Source organism: Phalacrocorax carbo, chromosome 5 (genome assembly GCF_963921805.1).
Source record: "Phalacrocorax carbo chromosome 5, bPhaCar2.1, whole genome shotgun sequence".
Lineage (NCBI taxonomy): Eukaryota > Metazoa > Chordata > Aves > Suliformes > Phalacrocoracidae > Phalacrocorax > Phalacrocorax carbo.
The window spans coordinates 72,030,344-72,046,268 of record NC_087517.1 but is presented as its reverse complement, the minus strand read 5'-3'; the positions used below and the strand labels follow the sequence as shown (position 1 = coordinate 72,046,268).

The window sequence follows — 15,925 nt, the reverse complement described above, 5'->3', positions numbered from 1 at the left end:
CTGGCTCTAGCGAGCCAGTGCTGGTTGGGGCCCCGCCAATGCTGTTCCTGGGTGGGCACCGTGAGCCCTCCAGCTCATCCCAGGTGGATTCGGTCCCCATGCCATGTCGTGTCCCCTTGCCCTCACCAGCGTGTCCCATGGGCCCCTTCGCCTGAGACCTCAGGTGAGGGACACAGCCCCGGGGCCAGGGACAAGCGCACTGCCCATCAGTCTAGCTGGGGGGGACCCAGCGGCCCCGTTGAAGGGAGTGCGTCTGATTCTGGGAGGCCTCTGGTGTGGCCAAGGAGGTGTGGGCAGCCGAAGGGCTGCAAACACAGGGGAGGGCTGGCGTGAGTCATGTGAAAGCATGGATAAGATGAGCCGGGGGGAGGCATGTGGAGGGGAAGACATGGGGCTTGGCACGGTGCTGTGTTAGTGGTGCCTTTCGCAGCAGACAGGGAAAGAAACACCAACGCAACCCAGCCGAAGCAATCCGGCTCTGCCTGATTTCCACGGTGCTGAAGCCAACAGCACTGCCATCCTGACTGGCACAGATAAATAGTAGAAGGGGACCTGGGTGGCTACAGAGACCCAGGGCAGGAAATTTAAATGTGAGGTTTAATAATTGCAACTAATCCAGCCAGAGAAATGTAACTCCAGAATCGGTAGCGCTCTGCGAGGGAGCAGCATCACGTCCTTGCCACTCCATGGCCCGCTGCCGCTCCACGGCTATGGGATCGGAGCCAAGCTTGGGCAGGAGGCTGCTGCGAGCGCTCTTGCACCTGCCCCTTGGTGCTGGAGGATTTCCCTTCCCTAAGGAGGCAAGGAAGTGATGCGGAGCCTGCCCCTTCCCATGTTCCGTGCCACTCACCTGGGAGAAGTCCGGAACCAGGTCCCCCGAAAGGTGAGCTTTGTGCCTCGCCTCTGGCCCTGGGCTGGCAGGATTTGGGCGCTGGGGAGAATCCCGCCTGCTCCTGATTGCCAGACCATTATTAAGACCATGACAAGATGGAAGGAGTTGAGGAAGGCTTTGGGTGGGGACAGGCGATTCTTGGGGTAAATATGCATTGCTCGGTGAGGTGAGGACAAGGTTGGGGAGATGCAATAGCAGCCTGCGCATGTTGGCAGAAGGTAATCCCCCAGCTGGGGGTGGGGTTTGCCAAGGGTGGTGCAGAAAGGTATAATGAGGAGAAATGGGATTCAGTGCACGTGAAGGGTGCATTTAGAGAGATTATCAGGGTGTGGGACCCCCAAACCCTCCCTGATGGTTTTTTTGTAAAATAGATCACCCAGCCTGCTGGCTGTAAAGAGCAGGGGGAGATGGACTCTGCCCCTTCCAGGGAGGAGGGAGGTTTCTCTGTCCCAGAGTGGGGAACTGAGGCCTTCTCCCCGCACCCCATCATCCTCATTGTCACCCAAAATGAGCAAGTGGGGGCCCCTCTCAGACCTGTGCCTTGAGTGAGAACTGCTCCCGGATTGCAGATAATCCTCAGCTGCCCTTCCCTCCTCTTCGCTCACACAAGGAGGAAGGTGGGTGCATCCCCTGAGTCTTGGGGACAAGAAGGGAGAAGAGTTGTCCTTGCAATTCATCCTGGGAAGAAGAGTCCTCGCCTGCCCCAGGGATTGCTGACACCTCCGCAGGGACAGCTCTCCCTCAGGGGAAAAGCATCAGGGACACCTTGCTCCTCCATCCCAGCACCAGTTGCCACGGCAGGTCCTTAAGGACCCCTGCCCGGATTGTTTGGATGACAGGCTGTCGGTGGCGCACACGTGTGGGCTCGGCATGCTCGCACAAACCTTCTGCCCTTGGCAAAGCTGGGTTGAAACCAGCACGAAACCCTGAGCGCTGGTATGGGGGAATCACCAGATGGAGCTGTTCCACACCAGCTCACAAATTATTTCAGGCCACAAGTGGGCTCCAAGTGGCCTCCGGTGCCCCTCTGTATCCTCCCCTGTCCCTCCCTGATTTATCTGGTCCCTCCGCACCCTGAGGAAGGTGGGTAGTCGAGAGCAGGGTGCACAACCCATGCGGAGGCTTCACCTGTGGGTAAAAGCACGGGAGACGCATAGAGCACGCCCTGACGCGTGGTGGGGGAGAGTGCACAGCAGATGGCTGCCCCTGACACTGACACCAGGCAAGTGGCTGCCAGTGCAGGCCCCGGGCAGCCTTCTGCTGTGCCTGGTACGTGGCTGCATTGTTGCTGTTTCAATCAGCCCAGAAATTTATCAGCCTTTGAAGTCTTTAGTTCTTCACAGATTAAACATGCTGTTGTGAACACGCCTCTGCTGGCTCCGAGTTGGAGCTGGAGTCAGATATCTTTGAAGCCGGGAGAGTGGCTCTTGTTGTGAGGGCTGCGGGATGGAGCTGGACAGGGTCTATCAGTGCACCATCATCTGAACCCCTGGTTCAGCCATGCCCCAGCAGCTGCCAGAATGCCTAGTAACGCATGCTTACTTTTGAAGGCAGGCTGAACCCGGCTCCTCTGGCTTTGGCTCACCCAGCAGCAGATCACACTCTTGTTTGAATGTGGCTATTGTGGCAGAGGAGTCCGTCCCACTGCTTCCTGGGAAGAAGAGATGTGTTACTAACATCTTTTACAGAAATTATGTGTAATAACATCTTGCACATCCCCTTTCAGCCTACAGCACTGCTGATGCCTTATCCAGATGAGACGCTCAGAAAATGCAGCTACCACCGGAACAGAGCAAGACAACTTGTTTACGAGACAGATCAGTGCTCCTCGGCGGTGGAGGGCAGGAGGAAGGGGAGGCTGCCGTCTTTGGGTCCAGTGCAGGCGGTGCAGAGACCTGCATTGTTCTAAATCAGGATAACAAGGCACTTCCGCAGCCCCTTTCCTACAGGAATCCCGACAGGTTGTTGTCCTCCCCCGCACGAGGGGAAGTGTGGCACCAGGGGGGGAAACAACTCATCTGTCGGACACCAGCATTGAAGGGGAGGAGGGAAGCTGGGACTCCTGGAGGTTTTCGGCCCTAATTTGAAGACACCAGGCAATAAAGCAAGTGCACAGTCCACCCTGACACCTTCCCAGAGCAGGGTCTGGTGGCTCCACAGGCTCGTCATGGCGCTGAGTCAGAGGAAAGCATGGTACCTGCCTCCTGCCTGCCTCCTGCTGTGCCCAGGCTCTCCCATGCCTGCGAACTGGCCCACTCTTTGCCTTTGACGTCTGACCTGGCTGCATCCTATCGCACTTCTTGGACTGGCAAATTCCTGTTACATCTTCTGCTCAAATGTGCAAATGACAGGTGTGCACAGAAATCTCCTTCCCTCCCAGCCCCCCAGTGATCTATTGCTACTTACAGTCTGTTCTTTCTCCCTCCACCTCCAGCTCTTTTCCCAGCCACGGACCCTTGCTTTCATCCTTCCCTTCTGTGGCAGCTGCAGCAGAGTATGAGGTACCTCCCAAGAACGGGGAAAAAGAAGCAGCTCCCCTGCACCGCAGCGTAGCAACAGAAGTAAAAGGGGACATTGCTGGAAAACAATTGCAGCTGTGAGATCCAAGACAAGAATTTCCTTTCTCTTAAAGAAACTAGCTCAGAATCTGCTGATTTGAGGGCGTGGGAGACACAGTGAAGATATGACTTGTTCCATGGGGAAACCTCACTTCCTATAACTGCAGAGGGAGCCTGAATAACCAGCACATGTTTAGGCTACCTCCAGGCTGAGATACCTTCCCTTCCCCTCCCCAGTGAATCCCACCAGGAGATAAACCCCACTTGACATTCCTGATCCACTGAGTCACCCAGGGCTGCGCCCAGCCTCTCACCAAGGACAGGCGCCTGAGTCCCAGCCTCAGCAGAGCAAGGGCTGTGCCTCAGGTAACCAGCTTCAGAACACCTGAAGTTGAACAGAAAGATTCACAGTCCTACATATTTTGCTGGCATGGTGGCGAGAGCTACAGTCGCATATTTTTGGCCAGCAACTACTGGCAGCAAATACGGACATCAGTGTTTAAAGAGAAGGGTCAATGGGAAAAAAGGGTGTCAATGCTTTTTCCAGTGTAGATGATCTGGCTTTGGGAACTAGTAAAAGTTACAGTCATAAAAGGCCTCTTTTGTGTATCTACAATGGGAGTGTCTGCTGGTATTGCCAGATCATGTATCAGTAAATTTTAAGGGCAAGCAAGGCTATTGGTGAGGAAGGAGAGGCAGCACTGCAGCTGGTGGGTGTGCAGCAGAGGAGTGGGCTTTGCGTGACAGGGATTAGCACTGTTGCCTCTGTGAAATACTAAAACTGCCTCAAAGCAAAGGGCCTGTTGCCTGTGCTGGGCCTGGGGTCATGTGTCGCTGCCTGAAAGCAGTTCTGCGAACCTGCTAGGGAGTGCTGAGCCTGACTCAAAGGCAGCCCACCCGCTGGTGACAGGCCTGCTGGCTTTCCCACCACCCCAAGCCCACTGCGTGCTCTGCCCTGGTCGCAGGAAACGTGACTGCCACGGATTCCCACAGCTGCCGCTGGGACTCTGGTCCCACTCATGGTCACAGGACACACCATTCTGTCCACGGCTCTGGTCCAGGCCATAGCACCACCTCTGCAGGCCACCCAGAGACCCTGCTGTCCACGGTGGACCCGTGAGGCAGAGGAGCGTCTGTGCCACACTCCGCCAGAAAAACACTTTCCATAGGCCGGGGAGGCTTGCACGCAAGGGCAGATTCTGCCCTTTCTCATGAGGACACGTGGGAGCCGTTTTGCACAGCGTGAGCGTAACTAATGCCTCTGGAGCTGACGGACTTTGTCCCTCCTGTCATCTCTCAGCTCAAGAGCCCACGGGGCTTCCAACTCGTCATGCGCTCTGCCAGGGGTGCAGGCCAAGGAGGTGGCTGCAGTGACCAGCTGTCTGCTCCTCCTGCAGACAGAGGAGCGGCCATGGCCCTGAGTGTGTCCTAAGACAGGGACAGACACGGGTTGCTCGCCCTTTTATCACCCCTGCCTCTGGGATGGCCTCAGGAGCAGGAAGAGAGACACAGAGGGAGACAAAGGGGAGGGCCGAGCCCAGCCACGCCTTGGCACCTCCCTGGGGTGGACAGGCAAATGCAGCTCGTTCCTCCAAAGGTGGAGCAAGGTGACTGGGTGAACACCTTGGCCTCTGCTCTCAGCCCAGGAGGGGATTTCTCAAGCCACATAAAAGGGACGAGAGGAGATGCCGGGCATTTCTCCCCTCCTTATGACTGGTTCCCTTGGTGAAGCAGGCAAGGTGAGGGCAGCCTTTTTGTCTCCCTTTGCAGCAGGGCTGTACAGACACTGGGTGAGCTTGGACGAGGGGAGCGAGTCCTGTCATGAGCCAGCACCAAAGATTCAAGCTTCTCCAGTACTCAGGAAGTTGTCTTACCTGCTGATTGCAAGGGGAAGTCCTCTGAATCCAGCGCCCTGGGATTCTGTAACCTTGCTTCATCCTGGCTCTGTGTTTTTCCCTTGCCGTCTCTGCCCTGGTTGGCTCACCCAGCTGGAAAGCGATTTCCACTGCTGATGCCCCCCCCACACCCAGGCTCCCCGCCAGAGCATCCACTTGCACCTCAGCCTTGGCTGGAGAGGGGCTTTCCTTTCAGCTTCGCTTCTGATCCCCTCTCAGTAATCTCCCCCTCTCCCTACTTTGCCTCCTCAGGGTGGTTGGGGCACAACACAAAATATTACGCAGCTGTGGGGAAGGCCAGACAGCTGGCCATGTCCTAGGGCCAGTTACATGGCCAGTTACATCTCTTCTGTAGTGTTGCAGAGGTCTTCCCTGTAGCTGATGGTGCTTCCCATGTGAAGTTTTCCAGAGATCGGACCAAGGGCCTGGAGGCCTATGTGGACCCAGAGGTGAATCACGAGGCTGGGGATGGATTTAAAAACACGAGGCAGCGATAGCTGGGCTCTGAAAACAGCAGGCAGGTCCCTCAATCAGTATCTGGATCCATCTGCTCCCAGTGAATACAAGCTTTCCAAGTGACAGCTCTGATCATTGTAATTCCAGAAGATTGCAAGGAGCAGGGGAGGAAACATCTCCTCTACTTTTCTTCTATTTTTATGAGCATATGATAGCACTTTGATAGAAAATTATGCGTTTTGCTCTATCCCTCGGTATTTACGGCTGGGCTCCAAGCCACCCGAGGTCAGTGGAAAGACTGCCACTAACCTCAGCAGCCGCTGGCCCAGGCCCATCAACAAGCACTTTTGTTCCTGGTTGGTGTCCATTTTGCACACAGCAAAACCAAGAGAAAAACAACACCCTCACATGTCAAACCAGATGAAAAACCATCTGCAAAGCCACAGAAAATACCAGGGGATGATACCACATTTGAAAATTTTGTAGGTTTAAAATCTATGGTGTCATTTAGACTCCTTCTGCAACTCTTGAAATTTCCACCCACTTTGGTTGTTTATAAGAACAGCTAATATCTCCGGGCAATCGGGCTGGGATTATTATAATTGTTGTTCATGTGTGTGCAGTGACTGACGCAGATGTTTTTACAATGGATGCTTTATGAAATGACAAAATACTTTTCAAACTAAGTAGGCAGTGTCGTTTGCATGAAGGACGGCTTCCAAAATACCCACCATCAATCTTTTCCTTTCTGTTTGCTGTCTGTGTGTGTCCCCTGCTCCTCCCGAGAGGCGTCGGTGAGCCGCAAAAACACCGTTTCCCACACGCAAGGCCACAACAGATTTTGGAAATCCAAAGTAAGGCCCAGCGCAGGGCTCTGAACTAATGAACTGCAGTGCCACCCCGCACTGCTCTGCAGACAGCACGCTCCCCAGCTATTTGTCTTCTGTGCTTCAGTGCCACGCAATGGTGACCACGAGCGGCACAGAGCTCCTTCCTCAAATTATGGCTTGGCTGCCTCATCTGTATCCCTGCAGAAGGGAGGGTGAAGGCCAGGAGAGGGTGGGCCATCCCCCTGCTCACCTCCTTGCACCCCTGCCCTGCGGTGAGGTGGCCGGGAGGGCACAGGTTGGCCGGCAGGAGGGGTCAGGTCCCGCGGCCTGCCACCTTGCACGCTCCAAAGCCCAGGGGCTGCATTTAGCAATGCCCAAGCAGACCACCATTTTGCAATAAACTGTGAGCTTTTGCCTTCAGGCCTCTGGCCAGCGCAGAGGCACCACAGCAGGAGGAGGGCTGAGGGACGCGACCAGGGCCGCACCACGAAGGCCGTGGCGGCGGAAGCCTGCGAGGGGCACTGCCGGCACCCGCCTCGCGCCCTTCCCGCCACAGCCCCTGCCGCGCCGCCATTGGCCGGCGGGGTGCGATTAGCTGCCAGGGCGGGCCAATGGCGAGGCCGATGCTGGGCGGGGCGGGGCAAGGCGGCGGGCCACGCGAGGCGGTGGGCGCGAGGCGCGCGGTGGCGTGAGGAGCGGCCGCGTCCACGTTTGTCTGCCCTGCGCCGGTCCCGGCCTCTCCCCGGCCCCGGGGCCCCGGCGGCAGCCTCCGCCCCGCCGGCAGGTAGGCGGCGGGCCCGGGGGCGAGGGTCGAGGGCCGGGCCGGGGGCCTGCGACCGCGCCTCAGACCTCGGGCAGGCCGAGGGGCAGGCGGCGAGCTCTGAACCCGCCCCTTCCCCCCCCAAGATCGCCGTGACTGGCGCCCTCTGGTGGCCGAGAGGAGCCCCAGGCGTTGGCAGGGGCGGGTGGGGCGTTGCACAGCCCCGTTGAGCTCTGCGTGGCCGTTGCGCGGGTGTTTGGGCCTTTGCACGGCTGCGGGGCCGCTGCACGGACACTGGATGGACATGCAGGCTGCTCTGCAGGCGTGCAGGGCTTTACGCAGCTGCTGCACGGCTGTGTGGGCTGTTGCACAAACACGTGGGGCTTTGCACAGTGGCTGCACAGACCGTTGCATGGCTGCACAGGTGATGCAAAACGTACCTGCACCTATGCTCCTGCGCAGGAGCACTAGTCGCAGTTCCAAATCGTTCAGGCCAGTCTGGAGTGGGGGAGGTGGGTGCTGATCCCCGTTTCCTCAGCACTGCAGTGTCTACACAGGGTGCCCATGGGCTCTCCGTCGGCTGCCCCAAGGCTGCTCTACCGCAGCACCCGCCTGCTCCGCACGGCCTTCCAGCACCTCCACCAGCAACAGCAGCGAGCGGATGTCTTCTGTGATGTGGTCCTGCAGGCTGAAGGTGAGCGGGCAGTGTGGCCCACAGAGCTGCCAGTGCTCTCAGGGGACCTTTGTGCAGGGTCCCTGAACCCCCAGAGAGGACTGAGGAGAGCAGTGGGGGCTGTGGGGCAGTGACAGCAGCTGTTGCTTTGCAGGTGAGGCAGTGGTGGCCCACTGCTGCGTCCTCTCTGTCTGCAGCCCCTTCTTCATGGAGCAGCTGGGCCGGGAGCTGCCCCCCCGGGGTCACAGGGTGGTGCTGGAGCTGGGGGGGCTGAAAATAGCGGCGCTGCGCAAGCTGGTGCGCTTCCTCTACACTGCTGAGCTGGAGGCCACGTGGGAGGAGGTGCAGGAGGTGCTGGCAGCTGCCCGCCGCCTCCGCGTCACTGAGCTTGAGTCGTTGCAGCTCCGGGGGGGACGGCTGGTGAGGCCGGGGCCCCAGCGGCAGCTCGACCGCTCCTGCCTGCGCACCCCCCAGCACAGCTCCCCCAAGGTGGCAGGTGGCAGGGCTGAGCCTGCCAGTGCTGGCATCCCCCCTGGGAGCGCCAGCACTCCCCCACAGGAGCGGCTGTGCTCTCCAGGGTCCGCACACCCCAGCCCTGGCCCCGTGGGGCGAGTGAGGCTGCGGAAGGTGGAGAGCGGGGGGTACTGGGAGGTGGTGCGGGAGAGGCAGCCCCCCACCGTGCCCGGCACAGTGGCAGCAGGCAATGGGGGGGTGAGAGAACCAGGGTCCCCCCCGGATGCAGGTGCACTGGGGCGAGTGGGCAGGCACTCCCCCCTGCAGCAGCCCCCACGGGCAGCCGGGAGGAAGCAGGGCCAGGTGCCCCCTGCACCCCAGGAGGGCTCTGGGCAGGAGGTGCCATCAAGGGACTCCCCGGGTGAACCTGAGGAGGAGGAGGTGGATGTGGGGATGGTGGAGCCTGGCCTGCCCCCCGGCACTGTCTGCATCTGGCCCTGCCCCTCGTCTGAGTCAGATGAGGAGGTGGACGTCCTCACGTAGGGGGACTGGCTCTGCATCCCCCCACCACTGCCTGCGCTGTGGCAATGCAGGCAGGGCTGCCCTCACCCTGGGCGAAGAAGCTGCACCTGCCCCGGGATGCACGGCGCTGAAATAAAGAGTTGGAGCTGGCAGAGCTGTGCCGTCGGGCTGCTGAGCTTTACTGGGGGGCAGCGGGGTGACAAGTGGCGCCGGCAGGCCTGGCAGTGGCTGCTTGTGGCAGAGCTGCAGCATCGGAGACGGGACTGGGGCTGGCGGGTGCGCCCCACTTCATCACGCCTCTTCATGGATGCTCGTGCCACAGGTGCCGGTCCCAGCTTGACTGTGGGGAGAGGGCAGTCGGTGGGTGGTCCCCATCCCCATCCCTGTCCTCATCCCCATCCCATCCCCACTCACCTGGCTGCCACCTCTATGCCAAGCTGCTCTTCAGGGCTTCCACCACGGCCTCCGGTTGGGGGAACTTCAGCTTGCGGGGGGGCCCCTTCCCAATGCCACTCCACAGCTCCACAGCTGGGCAGGACAAGGGGGGACATGTCAGGGGTGCTGGGGAGCGCGCCCCCCTCCTCCCCCCCCCCCCCCCGGCACTCACTGCTGCCGTCCTCCTTCACCAGGGACACCTCGAAGCTGTTCCTGCGTGGCTGCTGGGGGTTGATGTCCACGGCGAGGTGGGCCACGGCCCCACGCAGGGCCTCGCTCACCGCCGCCGCGTTGCGCCCGAACACCCGTCAGCTCTTGCTGCAGAGACACGGGGGGGTCAGCACCCCCAGGGGCACCCCAAGACCCCCCACCCCGGCACCCCTGCCACCGGCTCACCAGTGCTCGATGACGACGCGGGGTCCGGCGGCCCCCGCGCTGCCCTCACCCTGGGGGCGCGCCCGCTTCTCCGGGGCTCCCGTCTGCTCCGGTGCCTCGGCCGCCGGCGGCTGCTGGGCCCTGCGCTTCCTCCCGCGGGGAGCCATCCTGGGGAGATGCCGGGGCGGTGGGGGCCCGGGCAGCGGCGGGGGCTACCGGGGGTCCCGCCACGCGGGGCGGGAAGGGGGCGGGCCGCAGGGATCCCGCTGCTGGGGGGCAGAAGGGTCCCCACGGGGCCCTACTTTGGGAAGGGGTCAGGAGGGGCGGGTCTTCCGGGATCCACAACGGGGGCCGAGAGAGGGGGTCCCCACTGGGGTCCTGCCATCAGGGCTGGGAAGAAGGGTCCCGGGGATGCCCCCGCGGTGTGTGGGCGGGAAGAGGGGGTCCCGGGGACCCCGCTTTGGGGGAGTAGGTGGGAAGGGGGTCCCGGGGATGACCCCGCGGTGTGTGGGTGGGAAAGGGGGGGTCCCCAGCCCGCTCCCGCTCCGGGGGGACGGAGCGGCCCCTCCGCCTCCTACCTGCCGTGCCGCGCCGACCACGTGCCGGGACCGCGGGGCGCTGCGCCGGCCTCCGCCACTCGGGGCAGCCGCCGGGGGGAAGGCGGCCGCCCGTAACGGGGAGTGGTCGCGGCGGAACGGCGCTCTGGGGGCCACGGGACCAGGCCACCCCCTCCACTCTCCGCCGGCCCCTCCGCCCTTCCCGGGCCAGCGGCGGCGGAGCTGCCCGCGGCTGCGGGAGCACACAAACCCGCCCCCCCCGCGAGGCTCAGTGGTTGCGCCCGCCGCCCCCCTCCCCGCCCTGCAGCTCGCGCCGCAGCGCCAGCCAATCCGCGGCGCCTTCGCAGCGGCCACACCCCCGGCGGGCCCTCGCCCCCCGCCAGCACACGGAGACGCGGACGCGGCCTACACGGACCGTTTATTGTCAGCGATGCGGATGCGCGTTACCCGAGGGCTAGGCCTGTCCTCCCGCCCTGCCCTGCCCTGCCCGCAGCAGGGCCCCGCCCGCCCGGGGGCTCCCCCGCCCGCCCAAGGCCCCCCTGAACCCCGGTAGCGGACCCGGGCAGGGCCAGGGAGAGGGCCAGGCCCCTCGGGGCTGGTGACATGGTGACGTGGTGATGGGTGACAGCACTGGGCAGCTTCTACTTATCCTTCTTAGTCTCGCCCCCCAGGTGCCCGATGGCTGCCTGCGCTCCAGGGGGCTCCTCGGGCCCCTGCTCCTGTGGCTTCGACTGCTTCTTGGCCTTCTGGTAGAGCTCGTTGAGGTTGAACTCCCGAATCACATTCTCCTATGGCCGAGAGGCAGTGTTGGCACCCCTGGGGACCCCTGTGCTCCCTTCCTGCTTCCCAGGGTGCAGGCTGGTTACCAAGACCGATCCTGCCCCGGAGGTGGGGGGCAGAGGGCTGGAGCATCCAACCCACCTCAGAGAAGGTCCAGGACACAGCCCGTCCCTTCTTGTCAATCTGCGGCCTCCGCATGGTCTCAGTCCCACCCTGGAAGAGGATGAGGGTGGGTAGCTGCTTGGTGAGGGGCGAGGTGCTGACCTTGTACCTGCAGCAGCAGGGGGAGAGGCCGGCAGTGAGCCCTGGGGAGCTGGAGGGGGGCCAGATGGCTCCCAGGGACTTTGCCCCAGCACAGGCCCCGCTGCGCAGGCTGTCTCCCCCAAGACCTGGTGCTGACATCCGTGTACCGGCCGACATCCACCTTCCCAAAGTGCAGCCCCGAGCAGTTGTACCTGGGGAGGATGGGGACACAGGGCCATGAGTGCTGCGGGCGACTGCAGGGTTGGGAGCAAGCCCTGGTCCCAGCCCCACGATTTGCCAAGGCCCCCAGCAGGCACCACTCACTTGAGAGAGAGGTCAGCAAAGATGGGGGCAAAGGACTGGCACTCGCTGGACCAATTGGCGAAGAACTCGACGATCCAGGTCACCCGCTTGTCCCGCTCCAGCTCCTCCTGCCACAGGGGCACAGGGCTCAGCAGGGGACGGCAAGAAGAGCCCCCCAGCAGCCCCTGGAGAGAGGATACTCACATCTATGGTCTTGTCGCTGAAATACTTTATGTACTCAGGGCCCATGTAGAGGGGGGGCTTACAGGTCATCAGGAACACTGCAACAACATCATCCCTAAGCCCCCTCAGTTCCTGGAAGGCCCAGGCTGGGTTTGGGACGAGGCTCCTCCTTCCCCAGAGCAGCCCAGAGGAACCAAGGCAGAGCCAGCCCAGGGGCAGGCAGACCTCCCCCTCAGGGTGCTTCCTGAGCCCCTCCTTGCCCACTGCTGCCACCTGAGCCCACGGAGATTCTTTATATCTGCAGCCTCCTCCAGCAACGAAGGCCAACCCCACGGCAAGAGGGAGCTCTGGCCCTTCCAGCCGGGCAGCGTGGAGGACAGGCAGGGACAGCAGGTGCTGAGGGCAGGCAGAGCAGTATCAAGGAGGCACCGCTGCCACCCCCAGTGCTACAGGCTCCCCCCCAGCAGGTCTCACCTATGCAGAGTGTGAGGTAGAGCAGGCCCATGCGGATGTCAAGGCGGAAGAAGAGGATGGCATTTGCCACTTTGCTGAACATGAAGATGTTCCCGATGTGCTGCTCCACGGTGACTGGGGAAGGGAGAAAAGAATACAAGACAGGGCCAGATCCCCCCAGGGGGAATCCTGAGGGAGGGCCAGGTTTGGTCTCCCACATCCCAACCTATCCAGCTCCCCAGGGAGGGCCCCATAAGCAGCCCCATGGCCCCCTACACCCAACCCACAGCACAGGCCCCAGCTCACTGGAGCGTCGGTTCTTCATCATCACGATGGCGCTGAGGAACATGAGGATCTCCACCTCCCGCTGGAACAAGAGAGACGGCGTGAGCAGGAGGCACCCACGGGTGCTGCAGCCGCCGGCGCTGCCAGGCTGCAGAGCCTGGGAGTGGCCACCAGCGCCGGCTGCAGTCGCAACACCCTCCCACAGCCAGGCTGCTCCTGGCCCAGCCTGGCACAGGGACGAGCGGCGACGCCAGGCCCTGCTCGCCCCATCGCCCCACGTCCCCATCAATTCCCAGCCCCCTCCTGGAGCAGTTTCCCTCCCGAATCCTGAGGGGGAGGCAGCAAGGAGAGGGGGCTGCCCCCGCAGCGACGTGCACGGCCTGCCATCCTCGCTGGCGCCTGGGGAGCCCCTCAGCACCAGGACAGCAGTGCCAGCGCTACCGGGCTCGTCCCCTCTCTCGGCTGGGCCGAGGGTGCCGGCCCCGAGGAGGACCTGGCCCGGGGCCGCGGGGACTGGGCCCGGCGGGGGGCAGGCCGAGAGGGGGCCGGGGCCGGGGCGCGCAGGCCGACAGGGGGGCCGGACCCGGGGGGCGCCTCACCCAGTCGAAATCGCAGGGGTTGCCGTCCTCCCGCTGTGAGGGCAGCCCATGGCAGAGCGGCGGGACCTTGCGGACGAGCAGGAAGGCGGTGGCAAGCAGGGCGGAGAGCGGGTAGTAGGGCCGCGCCAGCCAGCGGCAGAGCCCCGGCACCGAGTACAGCAGCGCCAGCAGCGGCGCCACCACCGCCATCTTCCCCCCGCGCCCGGCCACCCGCGGGCCTGCTCTGACTGGGCCGCCAGTCTGCTCGTCTGCGGGAGGCGAGGCCTCCTCCCCGCTGGCCAATAGCGGCCAGCGCCGTCAAGCGCTTCCCAAACCCCGGCGGACCAATGGGAGGGGGAAAAAGAGAGAATCGACCAATCAGAAGTCTGAGAGCGAGTCTCCCTTAGCAACCGGGGCAGCGGGCGGGGCCGGGTCGGCACTCGGCCAATCGCGACGGGGTGGGGCAGTGGCCCGGCCCCGCGCGGGGCACGCCGGGAAGATGGAGAACTTCTCGGCGCTGTTCGGCGGGGCCGAGCCGCCGCCCGCCGCTACCGCCGCCGCCCTTGGCTTCGGGCCCACCAAGGCGCCAGGCGCCGGGGCCGCACCGCCCCCCACCGCCGCCGCGCCGCCGCCGGGCGAGGACGCGGCCCGCAAGGCCGCCTCCGGCCCCTTCTACCTGCTGCGGGAGCTACCAGGTGCGGGGCGGAGCCGCTGGGTGGGGGGCGGGCGCCCCGCTCGGCCAATCGGGAGGGTGGAGCGGGGGCGCGGCAGTAACTGGCGGCGCGACGGGCCAATGAGGGGAGAGGTTGGTGGGCGGGGAGGCGCGAACTGACAGCGCGGCAGGACAATGAGCGTGCAGGGGGTGGGGCCAGGCGGCTGGCGGTCGGGTGGGGAAATGGGGCCTTCGGTGGGGGGGAGCGGGGCCGGGGGGTCCCGGTGCCTCGGTAGGGACGGGGAGCGGGGCCGGGGATCCCTGATGGCGGTGCGCTGGGGAGCGGGGCGCGGGGCTCCCCAGTCGTGGGCGGGGAGCGGGGCTGGGGGTCCTTGATGGCGGGGCAAGGAAAGCGAGCGGGGCGGGGGGGCCGGCTGGGCGGCAGCACCCCCCCATCGCCTCCCCGCGGCGCGCGGCTGGCACAGGCACCACGGAGCTGACAGGCAGCACCAACCTGATCACGCACTACAACTTGGAGCACGCCTACAACAAGTTCTGCGGCAAGAAGGTGAAGGAGAAGCTCAGCAACTTCCTCCCCGACCTGCCCGGCATGATCGACCTGCCCGGCTCCCATGACAACAGCAGCCTGCGCTCCCTCATTGAGAAGCCCCCCATCTGCGGCAGCTCCTTCACCCCCCTCACTGGCACCATGCTGACAGGCTTCCGCCTCCACGCTGGCCCGGTGAGCCTGGGGCTGTGAGCTGGGGGGGCAGCTGCTTGGGCCAGAGGCAGCAGGGTGGGAGGTGCCCGGCCCTGCCTGACCAGCCCTGTCTCCTCTCCCCAGCTGCCTGAGCAGTGCCGGCTGATGCACATCCAGCCGCCCAAGAAGAAGAATAAGCACAAGCACAAGCAGAGCCGCACCCAAGATCCCGTCCCCCCAGGTAAGGGGCTGCACCTTACTGCCGCAGCCACCCTCTCTTCCGTCCGGCCCCAGGGGATGCCCAGCTCACCCGGTGTTCTCGTTTCTCCAGAAACCCCCTCAGACTCTGACCACAAGAAGAAAAAGAAGAAAAAAGAGGAGGATCCAGAACGGAAGAGGAAGAAGAAAGAGAAGAAGAAAAAGAAGGTGGGTTGGGAGAACCAGGGCCCGGTTCCCAGCCTGCACCAACCCTAGGGGCTGTCTGGTTCCCAGGGGCGCTGCCATTGAGCAGGAGGTCTCATGGGATACGCGTCTGTCCTTCCTCCACAGAACCGGCACAGCCCGGAGCACCCGGGGGTGGGCAGCTCCCAGGCCAGCAGCAGCAGCAGCTTGCGGTGAGGCCACACCAGCACCGCCCCAGGGATCCCCCAGCCACAGGAACAGCCCTGGCTGACCTTGGAGGGACTCATCCTTCCCGTGGTGCTCGGCAGGGGGTCTCGGGCTGGCCTGTCCCCCTGCCCCAGCAGAGGACGCTCCTGCAGCCCCGTGCTTGAGTTGTGCAGCCAGCTGGGACCAGGGGAAACAGACTCTGCTGGTGCTGGGGTTGCTGACCTTGGCCTTTTATACAAAACAACCTGGTGCATCGGGGCCTCTCTTTTTTAGTCACCTTTTAATTAAAGTCTGTGCTCTGAGGAGGGGCTGGTGGCAGTGGCTGCTGCAACCCTCGGCCGTCCTGGCAAGGTGAGGAGCTGAGGCCAGGGAAGTCCATGGGATGCACGGGATCGGCGCTGCTCCGACACGCTGTGGCCCGGGACAGACAATTGTGGCTGAGCTCCCGCACCAGCTCTCAGCTCATCTCCTCCCTGAGCAGGGGTGAGGGGGGCTCCTACCTTGGCTGTGGCTGCTGGGCTGGGCTGAGGGGCTTTGTGCTCCTCTGCTCCTCGCCTCTCAGGCCTGGCGAGGACAGGAGCGACCCCGGAGAGGCACCATGTCCCTGCACGGAGGTGGTTGTGGGCAGGGCGCTCGGGGCTGCCATCGTGGGCAGCCAGAGCTCCAGCAGCAGTCACTGCATGACACCAATGTTCTTCTTTGGTCCCAGCATCTTGTGCAGGAGCCTGAGCTG

At 63.3% G+C, this 15,925-nt stretch overlaps 4 protein-coding genes and 2 long non-coding RNA genes across 7 annotated transcripts; 3 read left to right on the top strand and 3 right to left on the bottom strand.

Annotated features, from left to right (window-relative positions):
* The first annotated feature begins 795 nt into the window (after positions 1 to 795).
* Positions 796 to 3,451, top strand: LOC135313618 (uncharacterized). The gene is made up of 3 exons (XR_010373197.1): positions 796 to 883; positions 2,626 to 3,243; positions 3,327 to 3,451. It is a non-coding gene; the product is annotated as an uncharacterized LOC135313618 (long non-coding RNA).
* LOC135313617 (uncharacterized) lies at positions 873 to 3,376 on the bottom strand. The gene is made up of 3 exons (XR_010373196.1): positions 3,299 to 3,376; positions 1,427 to 2,543; positions 873 to 953 (listed from the first exon to the last, which is right to left on the bottom strand). It is a non-coding gene; the product is annotated as an uncharacterized LOC135313617 (long non-coding RNA).
* Positions 3,452 to 7,270: 3,819 nt separating the features above from the next.
* BTBD18 (BTB domain containing 18) lies at positions 7,271 to 9,191 on the top strand. The gene is made up of 3 exons (XM_064453212.1): positions 7,271 to 7,415; positions 7,949 to 8,085; positions 8,219 to 9,191. The coding sequence occupies exons 2-3, from the start codon at positions 7,956 to 7,958 to the stop codon at positions 9,058 to 9,060; spliced, it is 972 nt and encodes a 323-aa protein (XP_064309282.1). The 5' UTR covers positions 7,271 to 7,415; positions 7,949 to 7,955; the 3' UTR covers positions 9,061 to 9,191.
* Positions 9,192 to 9,197: 6 nt separating this feature from the next.
* Positions 9,198 to 10,657, bottom strand: SELENOH (selenoprotein H). The gene is made up of 5 exons (XM_064453216.1): positions 10,428 to 10,657; positions 9,871 to 10,017; positions 9,647 to 9,792; positions 9,454 to 9,567; positions 9,198 to 9,379 (listed from the first exon to the last, which is right to left on the bottom strand). Exons 2-4 carry the CDS (start codon positions 10,014 to 10,016, stop codon positions 9,467 to 9,469), a joined length of 393 nt encoding a protein of 130 aa, XP_064309286.1. The 5' UTR covers position 10,017; positions 10,428 to 10,657; the 3' UTR covers positions 9,198 to 9,379; positions 9,454 to 9,466.
* A 149-nt stretch (positions 10,658 to 10,806) lies between these two features.
* On the bottom strand, positions 10,807 to 13,684 carry TMX2 (thioredoxin related transmembrane protein 2). 2 transcript variants are annotated; one of them, XM_064453213.1, is made up of 8 exons: positions 13,253 to 13,569; positions 12,675 to 12,735; positions 12,390 to 12,503; positions 11,937 to 12,013; positions 11,754 to 11,860; positions 11,576 to 11,641; positions 11,328 to 11,457; positions 10,807 to 11,194 (listed from the first exon to the last, which is right to left on the bottom strand). In XM_064453213.1, the coding sequence occupies exons 1-8, from the start codon at positions 13,439 to 13,441 to the stop codon at positions 11,048 to 11,050; spliced, it is 891 nt and encodes a 296-aa protein (XP_064309283.1). In that variant the 5' UTR covers positions 13,442 to 13,569; the 3' UTR covers positions 10,807 to 11,047. The 2 variants fall into 2 exon arrangements, with proteins under 2 accessions (XP_064309283.1, XP_064309284.1); XM_064453214.1 differs by lacking the exon at positions 10,807 to 11,194 and having other exon boundaries at positions 11,329 to 11,457; positions 11,587 to 11,641; positions 13,253 to 13,684.
* Positions 13,685 to 13,686: 2 nt separating this feature from the next.
* On the top strand, positions 13,687 to 15,494 carry MED19 (mediator complex subunit 19). The gene is made up of 5 exons (XM_064453215.1): positions 13,687 to 13,926; positions 14,369 to 14,625; positions 14,728 to 14,824; positions 14,915 to 15,009; positions 15,133 to 15,494. Exons 1-5 carry the CDS (start codon positions 13,731 to 13,733, stop codon positions 15,199 to 15,201), a joined length of 714 nt encoding a protein of 237 aa, XP_064309285.1. The 5' UTR covers positions 13,687 to 13,730; the 3' UTR covers positions 15,202 to 15,494.
* Positions 15,495 to 15,925: the final 431 nt, after the last annotated feature.

Bases quoted from the DNA above. Each gene is read 5' to 3' on its own strand.
- MED19 (XM_064453215.1), top strand. From the start codon at position 13,731: ATGGAGAACTTCTCGGCGCTGTTCGGCGGGGCCGAGCCGCCGCCCGCC. The intron at 14,626-14,727 runs GTGAGCCTGGGG...TCCTCTCCCCAG, and splicing joins TCCGCCTCCACGCTGGCCCG to CTGCCTGAGCAGTGCCGGCT. The intron at 14,825-14,914 runs GTAAGGGGCTGC...TCGTTTCTCCAG, and splicing joins CCAAGATCCCGTCCCCCCAG to AAACCCCCTCAGACTCTGAC.
- BTBD18 (XM_064453212.1), top strand. From the start codon at position 7,956: ATGGGCTCTCCGTCGGCTGCCCCAAGGCTGCTCTACCGCAGCACCCGC. The intron at 8,086-8,218 runs GTGAGCGGGCAG...GTTGCTTTGCAG, and splicing joins TGTGGTCCTGCAGGCTGAAG to GTGAGGCAGTGGTGGCCCAC.
- TMX2 (XM_064453213.1), bottom strand. From the start codon at position 13,441: ATGGCGGTGGTGGCGCCGCTGCTGGCGCTGCTGTACTCGGTGCCGGGG. The intron at 12,736-13,252 runs GTGAGGCGCCCC...CTCTTGTTCCAG, and splicing joins ACCCCTGCGATTTCGACTGG to CGGGAGGTGGAGATCCTCAT. The intron at 12,014-12,389 runs GTGAGACCTGCT...ATGTTGTTGCAG, and splicing joins CTACCTCACACTCTGCATAG to TGTTCCTGATGACCTGTAAG.